The sequence below is a fragment of the Numenius arquata genome, chromosome 9 (assembly GCF_964106895.1).
Source record: "Numenius arquata chromosome 9, bNumArq3.hap1.1, whole genome shotgun sequence".
Taxonomy (NCBI): domain Eukaryota; kingdom Metazoa; phylum Chordata; class Aves; order Charadriiformes; family Scolopacidae; genus Numenius; species Numenius arquata.
The window spans coordinates 56,025,756-56,048,671 of NC_133584.1; the positions used below are offsets into that span (position 1 = coordinate 56,025,756).

General features: G+C 45.1%; 1 protein-coding gene across 5 annotated transcripts in view; it reads right to left on the reverse strand.

The window, feature by feature from the left end:
• Positions 1-10,733: 10,733 nt before the first annotated feature.
• Positions 10,734-22,916, reverse strand: part of RUNX2 (RUNX family transcription factor 2) — a 155,987-nt gene continuing 143,804 nt past the window's right edge. For all 5 annotated transcript variants that reach the window (XM_074154128.1, XM_074154127.1, XM_074154126.1 and 2 more), the window contains one exon: positions 10,734-11,212. In XM_074154128.1, the coding sequence (XP_074010229.1) occupies positions 10,734-11,212 (479 nt within the window). The remainder of the gene's footprint in view (positions 11,213-22,916) is intronic.

The following is a 22,916-nucleotide window of genomic DNA, read 5'->3' on the forward strand; positions in this document are numbered from 1 at the left end:
AGATGGTGAGGTCTGATACAGCCAGGTGTGTCTGAGCAGCCTATTGCCCTGGCAGAGGGCACACGTCCTCAGCCACGAGTGGAGCATCCTCGTTCCATCCTTCACCACTGATGCTGCCAACACACAGCAGGCACAAGGTCTGTCCCTCTGTGCCACACACGCCTGGATCGGTAAATCCAAGAGACAATAATCAAGTAACACTGCAGGTCATCAGCACTTTGCCTGTTGGTGTTTTGTGTCATGAAGGAGCTGGTGAGCTGCTCCAGAGCAAAAGCCCACAAAATGCCAGGCTTAACGTGAGTATCCCCCCAAAAGTATCTTTTATAAATAAATGCAGTGCACAGATAAAAAAAAAATAAAAAATTGTGCCCTGTTAAATGAAGCAACCAAATTGAGTTCCTAATTGGAAACTTATGAAAATAGCAATTGGGGGGATCCTCTTGGTCAAGCAGAGACAGGGAGGTTTGAAATGGCACGTACAAAACCTTCCCTCGCTGGCGAGGAAAAGGGTTGCACAAGCTCTCCGTAAACATCTTTATCTGGAGCCATTAGTCGGCAACCCTAAACATTGCATGAGTTCTCCCCGTTGTTTCACAATGGGTTTTTTTCTGGTTTCTAGGAACTGTTTTCGAGGACTGCCATTCAGCATATGAGAAAAATGTGTGAACCTGATACACAGTCAGTTCTTTTTTCTCTTGGACATTGCCCCATTACAGAAATACAAAATACCACGTCACCGTGTACCCTGCTTTTCTCTAACACTTTCCATCCAGTACCTATAAGCACATTACAAACATGAGCGATTTTACTGTGATTTCAAAGATCCCTGCCCAGAGGGAATTGCAGTTTCTGCGCTGAACATAAGGAAAAGTTGATTGAAGGGATAATGTGAGGAGAGTAAGAGGCATCTTAATGTCCGATACAGTGCCTTATAAAACAATCCCAGGTCTATCTAGTAGTTTGAATTAATCTCTTCCAGACAAATAAAATAGACTAAGGAAAGAAAACAGGGAGGAACAGAAAGTACAAATAAAGATGGAACAAAGATGCCATTTTAAATCACTGGCCCCAACTCAGCGTGTAACCATTTTTTATGGCAAGGACCAAGTCAAGAAAATTCCTCACCAACTGCTACTTTCCACAGCTCCACAAAAGCCAAAGGCTGTGGATTTTGCAGCTCTTGAAAGTATAGAGGGAAATCCCCCCCAGCGCTGCTCCAAATCCCTGAGCGGTACAGGAATCGCCGCTCGACACGCGGCGACCGATCAGCGAAGGGACAGAAGCACAGACGGGATTTTCCGTCCCGACTTTGAGATCTCGCCGCCAAACGGCTTTGCAAAGAAAGACCTCTGGAGATTTCTTATACTTTTTTTTGGCTTATTCTCCTGGTGTATTCAGCTTAACAGAAATCAGCTGTTCTCCTTCTCACTTATACAGTATTTGCAGAAGAGACTTTAGCATCTGGCCTGGCTATTATTAAAAGATGAGAACATCCTGCTCTGTTAGGCGAACACCACTACTGGCAATAAAAGGACAAAGATCCGTTGCATCCAGGTTTCCCGAGATCTGTCTGGATTATTTGGGTTTTTTTTCCTTTTTGCCACGGCCTTTCCTTCCTATTTCCTGACATTTGCTAACCAGCCTCGCACACCCCGGAGCAGGGATAAAAACTGTGCTTTCCTGGGAGAAGCTATCATCTCACAGCATTTGGATGCAGCAGCATCATTTTCAGCTACTAAAGGGCTTCTTTTTCCAGCTGCGGAAATGAAAAAGTAAACAAGCTGGGGGGCTGCCTTGGTGTTCAGGCTCCAACTTTATTTTTAATAGATCTCTAAAGTCCTGGCCTGGAGGAATATAAATGAAGGGATTGGAAAGGAGAGGTCACCAAGCGCTGGACTCCTATAGATGTGCAACAAGGCATTAAATCTTTACCGTACCCTGTGCGTCCAAACTCCAAGGCAGGTAAAAAACCCAAACCCAAACCTAGAGGCTGGGGAAAAAGTCACCGATTTCACTTTGGAATGTTCGGGGTGGACATTAGGAGAAGTGAGGGGATGGGATGCTCTGCTGAAGGCCCGGCTCTGTCTCCACGCTCGGAAAGTTTCAAGACTCACTGGACACAGCCACACCGAGCGGATCTGGTGGTGGTGGTCCTGCATCAAGCCCACCTTGGAAAAGGAGACCCACGGAGACCCCTTCCAACCAGCATTTTGGTGACCCTTCATTGATAACACCCACATTTACGGTTGAAAAGTGCCGGAGTCCAAAAACGTGGGGCTATTAATAGAGGGACTTCAGCTGATCTCTACTGGCGTAATCACCATCTGAATTTGGCCTCGTGGTGAACGTTAATCATTGGCAAGTCGCTGCAGCATATCAACTTTAACATGGGTTGTTTGCTTTTCTCTAAGTGTTGGGACATCCCGCAAGCTCCAGCTGCTCATCCCGAGCGAGCTGCCGGGGGGGAGCGGCCAAGGGCTGCCTCCCCGGATTGCAGCGATCTCTGCTTTTCTTCCTGCCCCACCACAAATCCCGAGTAAATCTGTTGAGACAGCACAACTTGGCCTTAACTCCGCATTGTTTTTTGACCAGATCAGCAGTCTGGAAAGTGGGTCAATTTTTCTAAACATGTGGTTTAGAAATGGGCTGTTTCAAAGGACACTATCCAATGGTGTGAGACCAAACATTGGATTTGTAGTAAAAAGGGCTAAACAACAACAACAACAAAAACCAGTTCAAAGCTCTCTATAAACACTGAGTCCATGGGACACCCTGACAAAGTAGGGAAATAGTAAATTCCCTCTTCTATACCTAGGGAAACTGAGGCACAAAAAGAGGAGTCCAAAGCTGCCTGGAGCATCACAGACGATGCTGAAATTTCCCAGCTACAGAAAAAAAGATAATTTGTCTCGTCTTTACAAGTTCTTACCGATATAACTACAGGGATTTTATTTTATTCTTTCACCCAAACTGCTGTAGGGAAATTCAAGTCCACTTGTTATGTAGGTAACACAGTCAACGCTAGAAATGCCGTTTGCATTTACCCTAAGTAAGATATGCAATTAATCTGCATGAAAGTAGCAGGGCAGGCCGGAGAACTTCAATTTCAAATTATATTGTAGGTCCCAAGTTCCTTTATTTGCACGGCATCAGATCACCAGATGCTTCTGGAAATTCAGGCTTTGTTCTTTCTCTTTGTACCTCATAGCCTTATCTGTTACTGGGGCCAACAGCTTCCTATTCCCAGAGGAGTAGATGCTGATGTCCCCCCCTCCAAGGCCACGTAAGTATCACAGAGACCTCATGGGAGGAGTTCCGTACATCCCAGACTGACATCGCACCAGTAGATCTACAGGGAAAACTATTATAATTACAGCAGGCCAAAGACAGTCCTTTTGAATGCTAAATATTTAATATTCTGCTTTACGTTCGTGTTAAAACTTTTATTTCAAGATGTTGAGTAGAAATGCTCAACCTGCTCCCAGTATTTTACCCGTCACAGTCACCCCCGTCACCTCTCCAGAGATTATGGGGTTCTAGTGGAGTTGCTTATAATTTTAACCCGTCCAACAACTATTTCTGGCGAATAACGCTCTTGGGCTGTTCCCTGCAAGCGTTCAGCCGAGCGGTGAGTCCCTGAGCTGCAAAGCTGCTCACCCTCCACGCACCATGCCCTCTCCTCCCCAAATATATCAGCTGGTGCCACCCCCCCCCCCAGAGTGCTGCAGAGCTCTGCCGTGGCTGATGCAGAGCACTGGCCATCCACGAGTGGTCGCCCAGGGGAGGGATTTCACCCCAAAATACCGATTCATTTCCTCCTGACCACACAGAAGGCAACTAGACGGTACCTGTCAATCCTCGGATATATAATACTGAGGTTATTTCCTCCTTTCCCCCAGTAAACAGCTTGATGAATTTTTTTATTTGGTGCCAGCGCAGGGCTTGGTGCTGAACCATAAAGTCAGACCCTGCTCCTTCTCTCCCCCACCTCTCCCCAAGAGCTTGTTTTAGGCACAAAGAAGGCTGATTTAGGCCTGTGGCTGCCAACACGTGGCTGCTCCGAGCCCCTCCGGTGTTGCTCACAGGCACAGGAAATTAAAAAGTGAAAACGGAGGCCAAGAGGGAAAGGGAGGCAGCGCGAGATGCTGCCCGCCGTATGCACGCTGCGTGGGACCGGCAAAGGCCTGACTCCAGCCATCCGAAGCTGACGTTCAGCCCTCACAACCCAAAAGCAAGACGTTATTTACTGACACCAAAAGATGGGGAAGACAACCGTCATCACCCCTTGTAGGAAGGCGTCTTTAAATAGTATCGCCTAAAAGCACTTGGAGTTCGATCTCCTCCCACCACTCCACGAGTCTCCGTATCGGGCACTCCTCCGCGCTGACCAGGGGTGGTCATTTTGCCTCAAGTGGTTGGTTCCTGGCTCAGAGGAGAGAACGAGTCACCTTCTCAAGCTGCAAAAGGGTAAACGAATCAAAAAATCAAAAGCAACCCCCCCAGCAGGATGTACGATGGGAGTTGCTGTACTGCGTCACAGCAGTGGTTTGGCTCTTCCAATCCTTTTGCTGACCATGTCTGCTGTAGACATCCCAGAGAAATGTGCCAGAAACCGACCAAAGATGGAGAGATCACTGGAACTCCTTAATAACCTGCCTATATAAGAATTTAATCCTGACAAACCTCTTTATTCAGATGGGTTTTAGCTGAATATGTGTTACCCGTACAGCCATACAAGCAGTTTTTAGCTTAAACAACAACCTGTAGCAGATGATAGCTCCTAGCCAGACTCACAGGACCATGGGATAATTTGGAGGGGACCATGGGAGGTCTCCAGCCCAACCTTCTGCTCAAGCAGCCTCAGCTGCAGGGTCAGACCGGGTTGTTCCATGCTTTACCCAGCTGGGTCCTATGAACCTTCAAGAACGGAGGTGGCACCACCTCTGTAGACCCCTGTTCCACCACTTGACCATATTAAATGGTGAAAAATTGTTTATTTCCCTTTATGAGCATCTGGATTAAGTGACCGTGAAAGCAAGAATGTAATGAGCATTCCTCTGTGCTCTGACTAGCTGAGCTGACCTGTGCACCAGCAGGCAGCAGAAAGTCTTAGTGCTAATGTTCATAGCATAAGTCCCCCCAAAACCAATTTATATAGCAATTATACCACAGAGTATTGATTGGTTTGCTTGGTTCCTCACCCTTGGATAAAGCTTCCTTAAAATCAGGACTCGGATTATGGGCTGGAATGAAAGCAACCTTGAAAACCCGCAAACATTATCACAGTCTTCAACCACCACGCAAGAAATGTGTAGGTCCATGGTAAAGCCAACAAGAGCTCACAAAACCAGTATTAGTGACATTTAAACTTCAGACTTTAAGGTTTCTTGAAATGATCAGAACCTCATGCCTCTCTGTGCTACTATTTCTCTTGCGCAGACTCAAGAAATAGCTAAAAAGGATAAGAACTTACTATGAAACCAGGCACAAGCTTGCAAACCCCTCCTCTCCTCTCCTCTCCTGCAGACAGCCTTGGGTGAACTTCACCTCACCTTCATTAGCTGCATCTCCTCCTACCCCTGACACTAGGCTGGAGGAAAAAGAGCCTACTCTCCCAGTCTCCTCCCTACCCATATATCTTTTGCTGCTTGGAAGCTATTCTTGCCACAGGCCATGCAAATCACAACATTATCTGTAAGTGCATTCCTCAGGTCTGACCAGGAAGAGGTGGGAATAGCGCAACCCCCATCCTGGAAAAGCACCATAAACCCCAATCCCTCCCCCTTCCCAGTCTGGAAATGTCTCCCAGGTTTTCCTATACTTCAAGCTGTGCCCACAGCGCCGCAGCATCAGAATGTCCCGGCTAACGTCATTGTTAGGTTTCAGAGTTAACGGTCTACCAAGATGAATGGAGCGGTTTGCACTCAGGGTTTGATAGTTTGCAGACTCAGGAAAAGAAGGAACATTTGAGAGCAGATTTAGAAGGTGTCCTTTACCAGCCATAGGCCTGGAAACTTGCTTTTTGTATTTAATTGAAAACTTAAACGCTATAGAAATTGATGGGGCCACCACAGAAGGGCCGGTACTTTGTCCATCCATGTTCTTACTTAACCCTGCCTGGTGCTAAGAGGAGACAGCGGAAGAAAAAGAAGCATAGAAGAACGTTAACAAAAAAAAAAGCCATTTTATTGAAAATGAAATTCAAACTTCAAATTAATATTACAATCATGAGAAAATGCCAAACAATTCAATTTACAGTTGCAACATACAATACAAATAGTCCCTTTGAAGTTGAAGTAAACTGATCCACAATCATCGTCTGTGGCACAAAGCAGAGTGTGTTTGTACAATATGTGCATGAAAAGCAAACCTCGGGTGACAGCATTTGAAAAAATAAAAAAATTAAAGCTTGTATTTACACAAAATGCTACAAATATTTTGTTCCAGCGGAAATTCAAGACTGGTAAAGCATATTTAACAACAACAAAAAAAAAAAAAATTGGAATGTCACTCATATTACCTAAAACAAAAGTTACTGTAAAAGTATGGTTTTGGCTGATATACTTAAAAGTACTGCATTAAAAAAAAAAAAAAAAAGCTAAGAGTTATCTGTAAACATGGAAGTAAACAAACATCTAAAAAAGTTCTCAGAAAATGTTAAAATGAAATGCGTTCTATTTAAAAACAACAAGAAACTCAGGGGTTCAGAGAATGGGGTTTCTTTGAGCTCATGGCTGATCCAGGTTTGAATTATTGCTTTTGCTCATGGCTTGTTGGCCGCCTGCAGCCCCCGCCGGCGCGGGGCTGGGCTTCGCTTTGCTAAGTGTGAAAGTGCAAAAATTTTCCCCACTTCGAGATGGTACCTTGTGGAAACCGGTAAATCTTTGCTCGGGGGACTGCTGGCAAAACCAAAAAGTTCAACGCTAAGAAAGACACAGCAGCTGGTCTTCTAAGAGAAACGATAAACGCCACACAAATGATGCTGTGGGGTAAATAATTTGCTTTACTCATCCCTCCCGACCCGCTGACCCCGATCTGGTTACTCTTAGGAGGAGGGAGAGGAGGATTTAATCCTCCGTTTGGCAAAAGGGACCTCGTGCCTGTTGTGCTGGAAGTAAATCTTTGGTAGGATAAGAGAGCTGGAAAGTTAAAAAAGGCCATTTTTTTATCTTTAAATCTATGACCGGTGCCAAAGATTGCCACTCACTGAAGGGAAGGGCTGTCGTACCTTTGAGAAAACTCCTTTCTGCCGATGCTAAGCACCTCGCAAAACATCAATCAATCTGATATGATTAACTACATAGCGCCGGTTGGGGTTTGGTTGTTGTATTTTTTTGGTCTGAAATCCTGATTCAAGAGCATTTCCGAGTGAACTCGAAAGCATTTTCCGAAAGCTTTGATGAGCATCTCTGCCTCAGCCTGTCCGACTCCCTCCGTGCCCAGCCTGACGTACCGGGAGAGGTTTCCCAAAGGCACCAGGAGGGTTCAGGAGCACGGAGGTCTACTGAAAGTCAAGAGGCTGGTGCTCCTCCATCTGTAGGTCCTTAGAAAATCCTTTCCTTCCTATCTCGAGCAGGCAGAGCCAGACGCCTGCCCGCACAGCCAGGGAAGCCGAGGGCACGGACCGGGCACACGTGCCTCGACCGGGAGGAGAAAACGTTCTCAACGTCTGTCCCTAATGGTCCAGCTGAAAAACCGCGGGGACACAAACAGGGTCCTGTCGGTACTGAGCAAAACAAAAGTCTGGTCTGTGCTGGATTTATCCAGAAACAAAAACCAAGTGCTTGAATTTTACAACAAAGTCTTAAAAAAAAAGAAAAAAAAAAAAAAAGAAAAAAAAATCTGGGTTGCTGCCTGCAGCCACTCTTAACAACATTTCAACACAAAAGCACCCTAAAAATTACTTAATATGCATACAGTAAACCTTAAAAAGCCCTTCTCAGCAATAACAAATAATGTACAAATATAGTACCTTTTATTAAATAGGAAACAGCTTGCACTGGCAGTACATCTTTTTCTCTTGCCTACTAAACAAAAAACAAAACTGAAATGTGTAACCAGACACTGGCTTTTTAAGTGCTGCTGAGACTAACAAACGTATTTTACAGTTACAAATAAATGGACAGTGGTATGCTTCAAGCTACCACAAACCAACAATAAATAGAATCAATTACAGCTTCCATCTTTGAAGGAAAACTAAGTATTAGAAGAAAAAAAAAAAAAAAAAAGTGTCTTACTTATACTTTAAGCATACTTGGTATACAACCTTTAGAAGGCAAAGACTTTAATTAATTATTATTATTTTTTAAGAGTGCGTCATCACGCAAATTGGAGGGATGTACCGTGCTAATGTCAACTCGTTTAACAGCTTCGCTGTTAACGAGCGGAGAGGGTGTTGTCCGGCTCGGGATGGCTATGCCCACCCTTGAGTTATTGCGAGACTTTGGAGGTAGCCAAAACACAGCCAAGGAGCGGCGCGGTGGCCGGCAGTCCCCCCAAGGTGCCTGCGGATGGCGATGGCTATGGCAGGGGAAGGAGGGAACGCCGGCAAACCCCATCAGGACACGCCGAGCATCCCGCTAAACCAGGCTCAACATCACCCACTTGGGGATGACGTGGGGAGGACAGTTCGGCTCCCACCGCATCCAGCCGATGCCATCTCGCATCCCCATTTGCCGTAGCAGCCCTGGGCTGGGCAAAATTTGGCCTCCTACTCTGGAGAGTTGGCGGGTTTGGGTGCAATTTGCTCTCCCCGTATCACACCTGGGAGCCCCAGGGTGGCTTTTAAGGTGACTTTTTTTATCTTCAGCGTTTGCAGAGGTGGGGATCGCCGCCCTTGGGCTTGTCTCTCTAACACGGCAACAGCCACATCAGCTTCAAAGTCAACCCAGCATCCTCACGGCTCTAGCATTTAATGCTAACGGGCGGCGATGCGCTACCAGGCAGCTTCTGTCTCAAGTTTTGAACCTTTTTATTCCATCGAGCGGGCTGAAATGGCAAGGGGAGGGGAAAAAAGTTTCACCAATTCTCCCTTACTCCCATTTCTGAGATATTTAACGATTCGTTATGTGTAAAATACGGGCTTTGAAACGGTTTTGATTTTTTTCTGGGAAAAAATAAACCCTGTCGAGATTCAAATTGTGCTGTCAAACCAGAACGTTTTAAATATCAATATTTTCAAATTTTGAAGTTCTGAATAAAATCCTGGGAGAAGAAGAAATAAGGGGAAGGGTGGAAAATATGTCATCCTTCCTACCATTTTTCCAGTGTCTCCACAACTACTGATTAAAAGGCAAGACTGTGTTGAAGGCAACCAGACAGCTAATAAAAATATTTTAAACACAATATTTCCTTCATAAGTTATATAAAAAGATCCTACATCCAAAATCATTTGACGTGGATGCATTTGGGTTGGGTTTGTCATTTTTTAAGTCACATTGTAAACTGGTTCACACTGGAACTGCTTTTCAGAGTTGGGTAAAGGTTTGAGGTTTAGACCATTGCAGAAGTGTAATAAGTAAAAAAAAAAAAACAAAAACACTTTTAGAGACCGAAGTCAATATATCATTACATTAAGAAACGTTTAAAGGGTCCAAATGTCATTAAATAATTATAAATATTCTTTTAAAGTTAAACGATGATTCATGTTAGCAAACAACCTCAAATTTTACACATTTATAATTTAAAAAAAAAAATAAAAAAGAACATAGCCGAACACAAATACTATGTATACCATTTTGGCTCTAGTAATATATATTGCCATTTTCATATTTTGCATAAGTAATAACATTTTGTTTTTTGTTTTTAAAGGTTTTGGTTGTTATTTTTTTTTGGTTTTTTGGCTAATCGAAGGCAAAATGAACGGATACAAAAGCAAAAAAGGAAACCCCAGGGTTGTCTAGCCTAACTTGAAGACTCGTTCTCTTTAAGTACCCAAAATCAAACCAAAAAAAAAAAAAAAAAAAAGAAGCGATGAACACAGAGAAGTTCCAACCGTTATCTGCAGCAAGGCTCGGACAGAGGTTGTTTTGGGACAGCTATTTTCATCTGAATGCATCATGGCAAAATGGAAGCAACTCGATCTTTGCTTTCCTTTTTTATGTGCACCAATACAAGCCAGTTGAATTGCACTACGGGCGTGAAGAGGGTCCCATACGTTGTATGATTGCAACTGTATCTGGAGTTCATGGTTAGGTTGTTGGTTGTTTGGTTGGTTTTTTTTTTAATTAAAAAAGAAAAGGGAATGCAGCCTTTGCCTTGCATCACCATGTTTCTCCTGATAGCCGGGGAGTCCGTTCTCTCCTCATTGGCAAAAGTACTCGCTAGTTATTACAACACTCTAGACCAAAAAAAAAAAAAAAAAAAAAAAGGAGGGGGTGATTTTTTTTGTGTGTGTGTGTAAAAAGTACTTTTTAAATATAAACCAAGGTAAAACGGTTCCAAGAAAAAAAAAAAAAAACAAAAACAACAAAAATATGTGCTTTGATCCACATAATCTGAAACACGGGCTGTGATGTGTTGGTAACTCTTGTGTTATTTATGGCCATTATCATCCCATCTACACAGTTGCACATATCGGTAAAATCTTTTTCTTTTTTTTTTTAAAAAAAAAAAAAACAAAAACACAAAAACCAGGCACTTCGTAGTTAGTCGACCGTTTGTTTGGTTTGGTTTGGTTTGGTTTGGTTTTTTTTTTTTGGCTCGCGGAGGTCGGGCCGGCTACAGAAGAAATCTCAGTACGGCCTCCAAACGGACTCATCCATTCTGCCACTAGAATTCAAGACGGTTGGGGAGCTGCTGTGGCTGCCATCCGCCTCCACCCCGTCACTCTGGTTGGGCAAGTTAGGGTTTAACAGCGTGCTGCCGTTGGACGTGGTGGTGCACGGAGGAAGCATCCTGGAGGGGGAGCGGTCCCCTCCCGGCACCATGGGGAACTGGTATGATCCTGACGAAGTGCCATAGTAGAGATATGGAGTGCTGCTGGTCTGGAAAGGTCCACTTTGGTTTTGGGAAGAGCCGGGGTAGGGTGGTGGTAGGTAGGTGTGGTAGTGAGTGGTTGCGGACATACCCAGTGACATGCCTGAGGTGACTGGCGGTGTATAGGTAAAGGTGGCTGGATAGTGCATTCGTGGGTTGGAGAAGCGGCTCTCAGTGAGGGATGAAATGCTTGTGAACTGCCTGGGATCTGAAAATGGGCCCAGCTCTGAAGCACCTAAAAAATTATAACAAAAGACGGGGGAAAACAATTCTGTAAATACCATTTTTTGTACCAAGTGATGATAGAATTTTATTTTTCTAAGAAAACCCACTTCTTTTGGCCCCCAAGAGAACAGCAGATCATATCAAATAATACATTGCAAGGAACAGTCATACACCTGTCTTCTACAAGCGCTGGGCCAAACTCATCCCTGGTCCAACTCCACTGATGCCAATGGAGGGAGCAGCATTGCCAACCCAAAGCATTGAAAGGTCACAAGTCAGGCCTGGAAAAAAAAAAAAATCTCAAAAATCAAGAGATTGAAAAAGAGCCAAAAAGAGAAAGGTGGATTTGGACTTGATTTGCCTTCTGGGTTCTGAGCTTTGATGGTCATGTGTCTCTGGGTTTTTGCTAGAGCCTCTTGAGAAAATCAGGTCTGGTTGCACACGAAAGCTGAGATTCCCACCTCCGCACACGCCGTCGGGAGCTGGGGCTTCGAGAAAAGCAGAAATTACCATGCAACTTGTAATAAAACTACAAGAGTTGGCAACACCAAGTTAGTTGCACCACTGACACCAGGGGAGTTACACCGGGGGTGACTAAGCCCCACTTCTTGCCTAAATTTTTTTTTTGGCCTTAAATATTTAGGTGAGATTCTGCTCAGCTACTTCCTATGGCTGAAAAATATTATTTGCTGGATCCGAAGGACGGGCAAGGCCACTGAGCTGATAGGAAAGATGCAAATTTTATTTTTCAGTGCAGTCGATGGAAAATTACAAGCCCAACGTTGGTTTTGCCATTGAAAAAAGTTGTTTTCATATGTAGTCTGTGCAGTCTGGTTGAAAAAAAAAAAAAAAAAGGACCACACAGTTTATGGCTACTGTGAACGTCTGGATGGTAACGCTGTGAATTGGAGTCTAACGCAAAACAGGGATGGGTAAACTCATTTTGCCTAATTTCTAATCCCACATCAAACACCCAAAGTTTCGGAGCAGAACTGGAAAGCAAACGTTAGTAGCTTGGTGATCTGCTTAGGAGACTGTGGGAGATGGACAGGAGCAGAAGAAAAAGATGGTGAAAGCTCGCGTTGAGAGCCAGAAGAGTGGGAAACAAAAAGGGTGTGGGAAAAGAGACAGGGGGAAAGAGAAAAATCCTAATGAAGAAGCACAGCGCAAGAGGCCAGTATGCAATAGATACAAATATACATTTTTATAAGGAGTGAACTGGAAAGAGCGGGATATAAACAAAGGGGAAAAGCAATTAAATCAAACAAGCTCTCCTTGTGCTTCCCAGCCAGCACTTCTTCAACTTTACAGTCCTCTAGATCCAAGGGTTCACCCATCTCTTGGGTAAATCCAAGAGATTCCACTACTCTACCACTACCGCTAACTGTACTGCTTGGTGTCAATCTACCGAATCCGATTAACCTAAAAGGAAAATACGGCACCTTCTCGATGCCAAACTGACGTGCTAAACACTGAAACAATCTGTCTGTCCTCAATGTAAGATGCAGCAATACTTTTCCTCGTAGACAGGCTTTGGATCTGACCTGCTGACACTGCTGTGTAGAAGGAAGGTCTCTCCAACCCTCCTGCCCTTAGTCCCCTATAGCACCCACCACAGTGGTTGTTAACATAAGCCACATACTCAACAGCCCCTGCCACCTCGTGTGGCACATTTTGTGATTTAGATCACTATTCTCTCCTGTTCTACCAGCTCATTTAACCCACGCCTTCAATGATATCTAAAGGAAGCAGTGGGGCAAAGCTCAGGCACAGCTTGGATTCAGGCTGGAGGACCTGGGCCACAGCCAGCCAAGCGTCCAAATCACACAGTCTGAAACCTGGGGATTATAATCTGCCGTCTCAAAAGTTATTGAGTACAGAGCTTTAAATGGGCAGTAAAAGCCCATTTCTGACTCTGATGACAATGTGATTGCTATTATCTTTATCTGGAACTGAATCAGTGACCTAGGGGTGAATGGGTCTGTCTCCATCATCAACCCCTCCAACCACAGCCCCATGGAATGTAATATAACTTGTACCTTTACAGCAAACACTCTACTACTTGGTGCAACTTCTTTCGTTCCCAACTGCAAACAATAGCCAGAGGCGATACCACCCAGATTCAAAGCTGTAATTTTGGAACACTATCCTTTATATTGTGAACAGGTCTGATAAGTATCTGGAAATATAAGGTTAGAACATAATTTCCCCAGCTGCTCAAAATACTGATTTTCAATCTGCTACTGCTTATACTCTTTTTTTTTTATTATTTATTGTTATTGCAATTCTCTCAACATGAACAGAGTTGCTCCAAGCTTACCCTGATAGAAGCTAAACAAGACTTTTATAATCAAAGGTAGAATTGGTATGAGTGTAAGGGTGTAGAACATCATCGGCATTTTTGGTTTCTTTGCAACCGATATTATTTTTTTTTTCTTCATAACAAACTATCCACACAGTTTTACACATAAAAGGCAATCTTCCTTTCAGGGCTAGATCCAAATATTATCTGTATGGGTACTGCCAAGAGACCATGTATGTGTCGAATGACTGGGAATGTGCACACCACACGTAGGCATTTCCAACGCGGGGCTACAGACCTCCTTACGTACCCTAGTAAATCCACACTTGTTTGTTTTTACTGTTGCTTGTAAAGCACAATCCCATTTACCCAAAGGCCAAATAACCATAACCCTTTCTTATCTCACTCATGGCCGTGTCTGCACAGCTCCTGCACGCTCACTTCTCCAACCCCACTTTTGCCCAAATGCCTTTTGCTCTCTCCATAACCCCCTGCGATTTGCTCGCAGCCTTCCGAACCTCCACTGTGTAAAGACATTTTTTGGAGGTCGGAAAAAGTGTTCTGCAATGCCTGTTCTAAAGTCTTCTTTCTAAGTGAGTCTAGAAACTTTTTAAAAAGTCGCCTCTAAAACTCAGCTTCTTGCCATCCTCACTGCTATGTGATCTCACTGGTGCATTTTCACCCTCCTCTTCCTCCACCTCCTTCTCTCTCTGTGCTACCTCCTTGTGTTAAGGCTGACTTTGGTTCTAACTTGGAAACACCAGATGCATATTCATTTAGATATGGTTAGCTCTTTGCTGGACTGGGAAAAGAAATAGTTCCTCTGGGTATGGCACCCATCTTTGTATATCTACTCACGCACAAACAGCGATGTCGATCAGCAATATAGTAACATGACAGTGCAAGTAAATAATGTATTTATTCCTCTCCCCAGCAGGATTAAAGATTTATGCTAATTTTTCCTCTGTCAGAGCAAGAAAACAATTTGCATGGGTGAATTCCCACTCTCGTGATAGCTTCTATTAAATGGGTGAAGCACAGATCCTCCGCCCTACATCGTGGCCGCAAGATTGCGAAACCACCCTTCTGTAAAGAGAAGAGACTTTATTTTGTGCCGCCAGAAAGAGAAACACGGCCACAAGCACAGCAAGTGATTCTCTTTCCCTATACACTCTGAGCAGCTCGCCGTGCTTGACAATACCAAAAAAAAAAAAAAAAAAGTATATTTAATAAAAAACCAAAACCTTTACATCTGAAAGAGTCCAGGTTAAACTGTTTTTAAATCTTTCAGACTGATTGCTCCCTAACGTAACCTGGCACTCAAGTTTTCTGAGAGCTATACGTTTAGAACAGAAAAGCGGTCATGTTAATCTGCCAATATATATGCTAACATCCTAGATTCAAGAATACTGCTCCAGTGTGTTTCATATTTAGAATAAGAACAATTAAAATTCCATGTGGTTTCACTTATTTTGATGCAGAAGCCTCATTAAAAGCCCTAGACTTGGGCATTTGCCAGCAGCCGACTAAAATGGTTTTGCATTCGTGCTTAAAAACCAATTTTACCTGTTGCAGCTTTGCAGCTCTGCCGTTTCCAGCTGAACGCGTACCGTGGTCATTTCTCTTTTTCAGTTTACAGATGCTCGCTTAATGCCGGCTAATGTTCATTTCTCAATTAATAAGCTGTGCTTGTGGTTTGCAGAAAATAAGGCAACAAATTTCTGCCAGGTTTACAGCACTTTGGCCAATCGCTTCCAATTATTAAAGACCATAAGGTACCGGGGATAGATTAACTCCTTGTGGGTATAGCAAGCTGACATCTACTTTAAAGGGTTATAGGATAATTTTATCACTTACAAATATTGCAATTTGCTTTGTCATTTAATGCTATAAGGTGACTACCAAAAATAAAAGGCCCCCTTGGCTTATTGCACGTGTCTGATAGGGAAAGTTGCAGCACATCAGCTCGAGGCATACTCATTGGATGCAAGAAGACAAGTGGTGCTGTATTCCAGAGTCACTCGATAGCCCGTCTCAAGGAAATTCAGCTGCATGGAGTTAAATATATTTACCAGGAGCTAAATTATTCACTTGCGTTTGGGGGAACTTCAGCGTCCAGACATTCGCTGAAGTAGATGCTAGATTTTGTGGGGTTTTTGTTCAATAGTTCGATTTAGGCTGGGACGTAGCACTAATTGACCTATTAACATTGTTTTTTCCTTCCCTAACATCTACGTCTCTGAATTATATGCGCAGCTTGGATTACTTACAGCTGATAATATCGCCTCGTATGCCACACACTTCACACGATGAGACGATTTTCAGTCTCTTACAGCTTTGCCAAACTTTAAATGTTCTGGCTGAAATTGTCCATGCTGGGCGTCTGTCTCGGGCTAAATTGTGATTTATGCATTTATTTGTTTTTAAAATTTCAGCTGAAACTCTTCTGCTGGGAAAAATATATTGTTTTACTAATCTTAAACTCTGAGAAGCCTTCCTTTGAAAAGCTGTACCAGTTCCACGCTTTGAAGTAAGGACTCGAACTTTGGAATAGGAGTGGCTTTTGTGTGAGAGATGTTGCCATGAAAATCCAGCCAAATATGAACAAATCATGAGCTTTCTGACTAAAAATGGGCAGAAAAGTCTGTGCCCCTACAAAGACACTTGTCCAGGGACTGGAATAAAATGCAGTAGCCCCAAGTCCCAGCATTTTTTCCGCAAATATTGCTGAAACACAGGGACATCCCCACCCACCCCTGTGCCGGTCCCGAGCAAGAACTGGTCCATCGGTGGCTCCATTCACTGGAATGGCGGAAGCCTGCCTAAGAGGAGTCCACGTGGATGTTTGTATGATATTGCCAAGACAAATTTGGGAAGGCGGGGTTACTTGGGATTTGCTTTTTTTGAGAAATCTGAGAAATTACCAACACACCTAGAGACAAACAAGAGGGTATTATGAAGGTTACCACGTGAAGAGTGAGAAAGTTAGGAAATAGCAGCGTTCCGGTCACTTCTCCATACGCACTACGATAGAGCTTTCAATCGCAGGAGAAGATGCTATTCCTTTTACATGAACCCTCCTGCAGGCAGCACATGAGCTGACCTCCTCTGGAGATGTATCAGAGCTGAGGATACATCTCAGAGACGACCGTTGTCTATACATCCCCCAAAATCCACTGCTGGAAGAAATCAGAAGGGGTGAAGTGAACAAGACCAAGGAGACCCAATTATTTTCCTGAGCAAACTGGATTTTATACGGGTTTCTGCCACGCGGCTCCTACGTGACTCAGTTGAAATCTCTCCAAATCACATCCTCTTATTTTCTGTGCCCAGCAAAGATGCTGGCTTCTGATTTGCACGTGTGCTAAATATTCACAGCCACACCTGAAGCCAACAGGAGCTCAGGTCTGCACATGAGGCCAAAGATAGAAAAGAATTCATGCTGTAGGTGACACACAGAAGGAGCACTGAATTACGGGAGACCTTGGAGTCAGTCTCAGGACTCTTTTTAAAGCAGGCTCATTCTTTCTTGGGAATATTGCACTGCAATGAACTGTACACAAATGCTATGGCAGAAATATTAGAGCAAAGCCCATCAAGAAATGAAGAATTCCTTCTTCAGAGCAGGATTTAGTGCTCTGCAATAAGCAAGGCCTGAGGAAATGCAAAGAACACGAAGAAAACAAAATATTGAAGAGCTGCTCATTAAGTAGGCACTGTCCATCCTGCGCACTGAATGAGACAGGAATCCCGTGGGAAAAGAATCATGTGATCCCGTAATTAAAATCTGTAATATAATGCATAAGCAGAATGAGGCTGATTTAAAGTTGCACAGGCAACGTAAGTACTGAGATTTCCCAATTTCTGAGCGCTTAGTTTTGCAATCTTAAGGATTCTTTGCAGCGTGTTTGGATGGGGGGAGTGATTATTTGCTAGTTCTGTTTTCCCCGAGCATCTTTCTGTATCGGGGGGAGTGTTACTTCGCTCTTCATTTTGGTAAATTCTTGTCACCTGCCTCTGCTAGTAAGGATTTAGTGAATCACACACAGCACCATCCTCCTCCTGCCTCCTTCCAGGCAGGACTTTTGATTCTCCAGAGGTGCTCTACCAGCTTCCCCCTGGATGCTGCTGCAGGATGGAGCCTGGGACTGCAGTTCCCAGGGATCCCAAACCACCTCCTCCCGTATCTGTTCCTTAGCCGTTAGGTCCTGATCCCTCAAAGCTCTGCTGGTGCTCAGCTTCATGCCAGAGGTCAGGGACACTCTTGCCACACATCTACCACCCAGCGTGTCTCTACCTGCTGCAAGGGTGAGGGTCCCGCAGCACCGCAGAAAGAACGCACCGGGCTTCTCCCTCCCTGCTTCACTTTTGGGATGAATGTGTGTCATCTGGATACTTGCAACTATTTATCATATGTTTTCAAATTCCCTTTCCCTCCATTTAATTCAAAAAAAAAAAAACAAACAACAAACAAACCAAAAAACAAAGAACAAAACTTTAGGGGAAAAAGAATAAAAGCATTTTACATCCTTTTTTTGCATTTTTTTTCCCATGTCACCCTCACACACCAGCAACCAGGTCCCTTGGCAAACAATAGCAGGAGAAAAGGTGTGAACTGCCCCCCCCCCCCCTTTCCTTCACCTCAACAAGGTGTTAACTTCAAGGCCTAGTTGGGACCATTTAAACTGCAACATTATTAAGCACAGCAGTCTCACAAAAGTCAGAGGGAGGAAGGAACATTTTAACCCCTTCAGAGCCTCACACACAACACCCGAGGACCTAATTCCCGCGCATCTTGTCTCGCCGTCCCTCGGCACCGCAGTTCACACGGTAACACGCACGCTTGTGCCTTCTGGTACTTCGGTAACAGGGCTTTGGCACCTAAAATACCACGGATTAATTCGCAGATAGATGTTTTCACTGAATTTATGGCGCAGCACCTAAGCCCTTTGCTGGGAGAAACACCCCATAAATAACGTAATTAGCAGCGACCGTTAGTTAAAAGTACCACTCCTGCAAAGAGAGGAGAGCTTTTCCCAAGCAGAGCTGTTACATTGCTTAACGGCAAAATCTTTGCACTTCTCCAGCATCATCTGCCCTGCTTCCCTCAACAGGACCTTTCTCCTGGATGAACTGTGCTGGAAGAAGGTGCTTTTCTTTAGGCACCTAAGTCTCGCTGGGTGACGCTACGCATCGAAACACTGGCTGCCCCTCAAGAGGTGGCTCGTCTTAAACTTAGGAACACCAAGGGGTAGAAATTCCTCCCGCGCGCGGGAAAAAGCAACACCAAACCCCTCCTAGATGGACTGCGGGGAGCAGAAACGGAGCTGTGAAAGCATCAGTCACCACTGCCTCATTTATAAACGTTGCCTCTTGTGAAGCTTCACTTAAACAGGGCTCATAAACCTTTCTAACGAGAACCACAGGAGGGGGACAAATGGTCACATTACAGAAATACGTCTGTGGCTTGCGGTTGTGACCTGCCACCCATGGATGCCCGTAACCTGGTGTGATAGGGGAGCCTCCAAACCTCGTGGTCTTTGCTATCTCATCTCAGCGACTTCAGCCTGGAGCTGTCACAGGTGATTTGGTGGAAAGGACTTGGTAGTATACCAAAAGCCTTGTTTAAAGTCTCAGGCCATCTATGTGTAACGTTGGAAGCAAAAAGTAAATAACTTTTCCTGGAAATAAGCCTGCAACGCTGCATGGCACAAACCCGCACACAGGCGCCTATCGCACTCCGTTCGGTTTTCCCCAATTTTTCCTGCCTGCATTTCAGCCGGGGCTGCTTTTCGCCAGCCCCAGCCTGAAACGCATCAGAGGGAACGTTTGAGGCTTTTCTTGGATAGCACCCTGGGCGGCGTTGTGTACAGCAAGGGGGTGAAACCTCAGGGCCAGCCGGGAGCTGCACCGCATCCACGGCCACGGCCAGCAGCAGAACGAGAATCCTGTCTAAATCCAGTGAATGGGAAGATAATATACACGGGGGCTAGCAGTCTACTTTATTACTTTTTTTTTTTTTTTTTTTTTTGCAGAAAAATGTGCCTTAACTATCCAGTATAAATATTTGTTTCCAATGTTGTCATGAATTGTACTTTTCCACTGCATGCTAGCAACTCAGAAATACCATCTGATCTTCAAGCAGACACAAAGAAACTATGTTTTGCCAGGGTGGGGAGGCGGGGGGGGGAAGCCCTTGGCATCGGGCTGTAATTTCACCCTTTAAACCCCTCTTTTTCCCTCCCCATCCACATTTTCCTTTCGGACCTCGTTCAACTCATACGCGTCCCTCCTGAGGACAGAGGATTCCTTGCTGGTTCTTGATTAAGAGTTTTTTAAGGAGCCGGGAAGGAAGATATTCTTTGAAACTGGATCTACTGTAGGATGGGAGCCAGCACACAGGACACCGTGTCTTTCAGAGAGGGCCACACACAGTGCCACTCCAGTCATATGACTTCTCTGTCACATCCTGAAGCCATTTCCAGCTCGTGTGCGAGTTTGTACTCCCATTTAGAAGAGGATGGGATATATTGGGAACACACATATGGAAACACTTTCAGGGAATCAGTTTCCATGAAATCCATAATGAGCCAAGTGGCTTCAGATGTGGCAGCGTGCCTCAGATTAGCCAAAAAAAAAAAAGAAAAAAAGAAAAAAAGAAAGGAAAAAAAAAAAGAGAGAAAAAGAAAAGAAGGACAAATCTACCCTTTCAGCCCTTATTTCAGTTTCAAGGGGGAAAACAAGAAAAAAAAAATTAAAAACCACTAATGACTTATGGCTACCAAAACAGGGAGCCACAAAGAAACAGAGCTCATGAGAGCCTTCCTCCCTCCCCCAAATAACGGCGCTGCTATCAGCATTCCCGCGGCTCCCAGAATGCCCTCCCGGCATCCACCGGCGTGCCAAGCTCGCCCGGGGCCGGCAGAGCCATGGCCCTGCCTGCGCCGGCACGCGTGGGTCGGGCAGGGTGGCCACCCCTCCGGGACCTGTGCAGGCAATGGAGAGCGTGGCCAAAATCTGCAGCTGGGGGAGAAACGGTTCGTTAAGTCAATCTCCCCAGAAAGGCTGGATTCGGGAGGACAACCTCTGGATGAGGTCGGCTGTACCTGGGTGATATTAAACGCAGGATTTATGGTGGGGATGATGCGCTGGGCGGTAGCGATGTCATGCGAAGGTTGGATACCATCTGCCCCGTGTCCTCCAGCGGCCAGGAGCCAAAGGTCAAGGGCAAGTCTGAGATGCCCTCACCGATGGGTACCAGCGAGCGGGAACCAGGGAGCGCACAGCCCGAGCCCTGCCGATCCCAAATGGCACAGCAAAAGGCCGGAGGCCACGTCAGTCCTGGGCAGGAGGGAAGCAGCCAGCTCATCCGAGCTAGCGTGGTGCCGGAATAATTATTGTATGGCCAAGGAAGCGGGAAGAAGCACGGAGCAAGTGGCAAGAGTTCAAACGGGAACCGAAGAGATGCTACGTGCATCTCTGTGACAGCTCGCTGCGTTTTTATCACGAGAAAATAACCAGGAATTTGGCTGCTAATTGGGGCCGTATCCTACAAACCCTACTTTTCCTGACAAACAAACGACTCCACAAATAGTCCCTCTGTTTTCAATAGGGTTATTTGCGGTAGGAGGGACCACCCAACACGAGAGGATCAGGCCCTCCGCTCCCTCGCTCTGCAGCTCGCTTAAACCTCCCGCAGCCAACTCCGAACGCGAAAAATCCCCACGAAACTGCGAAGGCTTTTCCTCGCTGCCGCTGGAAAAGCCCTGGACGAGGAGCTCTGTGTGGAAAGGTCTCGTGTGCTATTAATACGATGCTCACCCTGACTTCCGCCTCCGAAATGGGGATTTGCGATTTGGTTCTCAGGCTGTTTCTTTCCACTCGAGCCCCGGCACAGTAAACTAACTGAAAACTTCTGCATCAAGGAGAAGGTCTCTTTTAAAGTTTTGCTTGGCTTTGCTTTCAAAGCCTTGTCTGTATATTTTAGAATATGTAGAATTTGCCTTTGATTTAAACCTCTCTCTTAACAATAGACAAGAGACGATTTCTCTACTGAGCGATTTAAACAAAAACAAACATATTTTGGTTACCCGGGCCTTGTTCTCAAAACGCCTTTTTTTTTTTTTTTTTTTTTTTTTTTCCCAGAGAAAAATCAATCCCTATGAATTGTTGCGCTTCTGGCCAAAAAACCTTAAATTCACAAATGTAGATAGTCCAAATTTTTTTTTCCTTAACAGTATTGTACACGGAGGAAGAAAGGGCACCTCCCCAGCCCCCAGACATCCATAAAACACAACCCCCCCTCATCTAAACAATTAAAAACACACTTTTCCCCTCCAAAATAACTTCTCCCTTCAATGGACATTTTCAGCCTCGGTCCCTGTCCGCATCCAGGGACATGACGTTGGGATTTTTTTCTCCTGCCCGGCATGAAGTCCTGCGTCCCTGGAGGATAAACAGACAGACGGACACACCTCGCTGCTTGTGCAGCTGCGGGAGCTGCGCGGGAACCCGTAAGAGCAGCCGCTCCGAAGGGGATGAGGGTGTTTAGCCCACGCAGAGCTTCTGGGTACTGGAGAAATGAGAGGGGAGATACCAGGGAGGCATTTCCATCTTAGGTTAAGGATTTTAGCAGCAGGCGAAATAACGCTGTTGGAGTGAAAACAGTGGAAAATAACTCACCCAGTGACGGCCAGAGTTTTTTTTCCCTTACAGTGAGAACACATTTCCCCCAAGTAACACGAACAGCGGTAACGTCAGGCCATGATAAAATTGTCAAACACGTCAGCGTGACTCAAGAGCCACCGGTGAAAGGAATTTCGGGAGGCTCAGGCTGCGCAGGAGCCCTGCGGGGAGATGTGTGGGTGAACACCGAGCCCAACCGCTGCGCCCGTCTCCTGGGGCAGAGCGAGAGCAGCGCGGGGACGTCACCACCCTCGGCATGGCAGGAGCAGAGCTGTGGGTCTCAACGAGCCGCAGAGCAGGACTCGCCACCGTGTAATGCAGACGTGCCCCGAGACACCACGAGCTTCAGGGAGAGGGAAGAAATCCTTGCACGCAACCACCGGGCTGCTTTAGCTTGAGGTGCTGCTCTGGTATCTGAGGGTGACAAATACTGGCCCACGCAAAGACCTACAGAGGTTCCAATCCGTGCATTTAGGCACTCGGTGCCCCGTTAGACACCAAACTGCCATCAAATTCAGCAGGACAGAGCTTGCTAAACAGGGCTGTACGGCAGGACTAGAGGCACTGTATCCCTTTTTATATTCAGCACATAATCACTATAACAATATATGATTTTCAATCTCATTTAATAAAAGCAATGTAAAGCCCTCTGTATATTCTTTTCATTCATTTCAGACCCAATCTGAGCTTCTTACTAAATTAAGGCAAGTTACTGTAAGCTAAATTT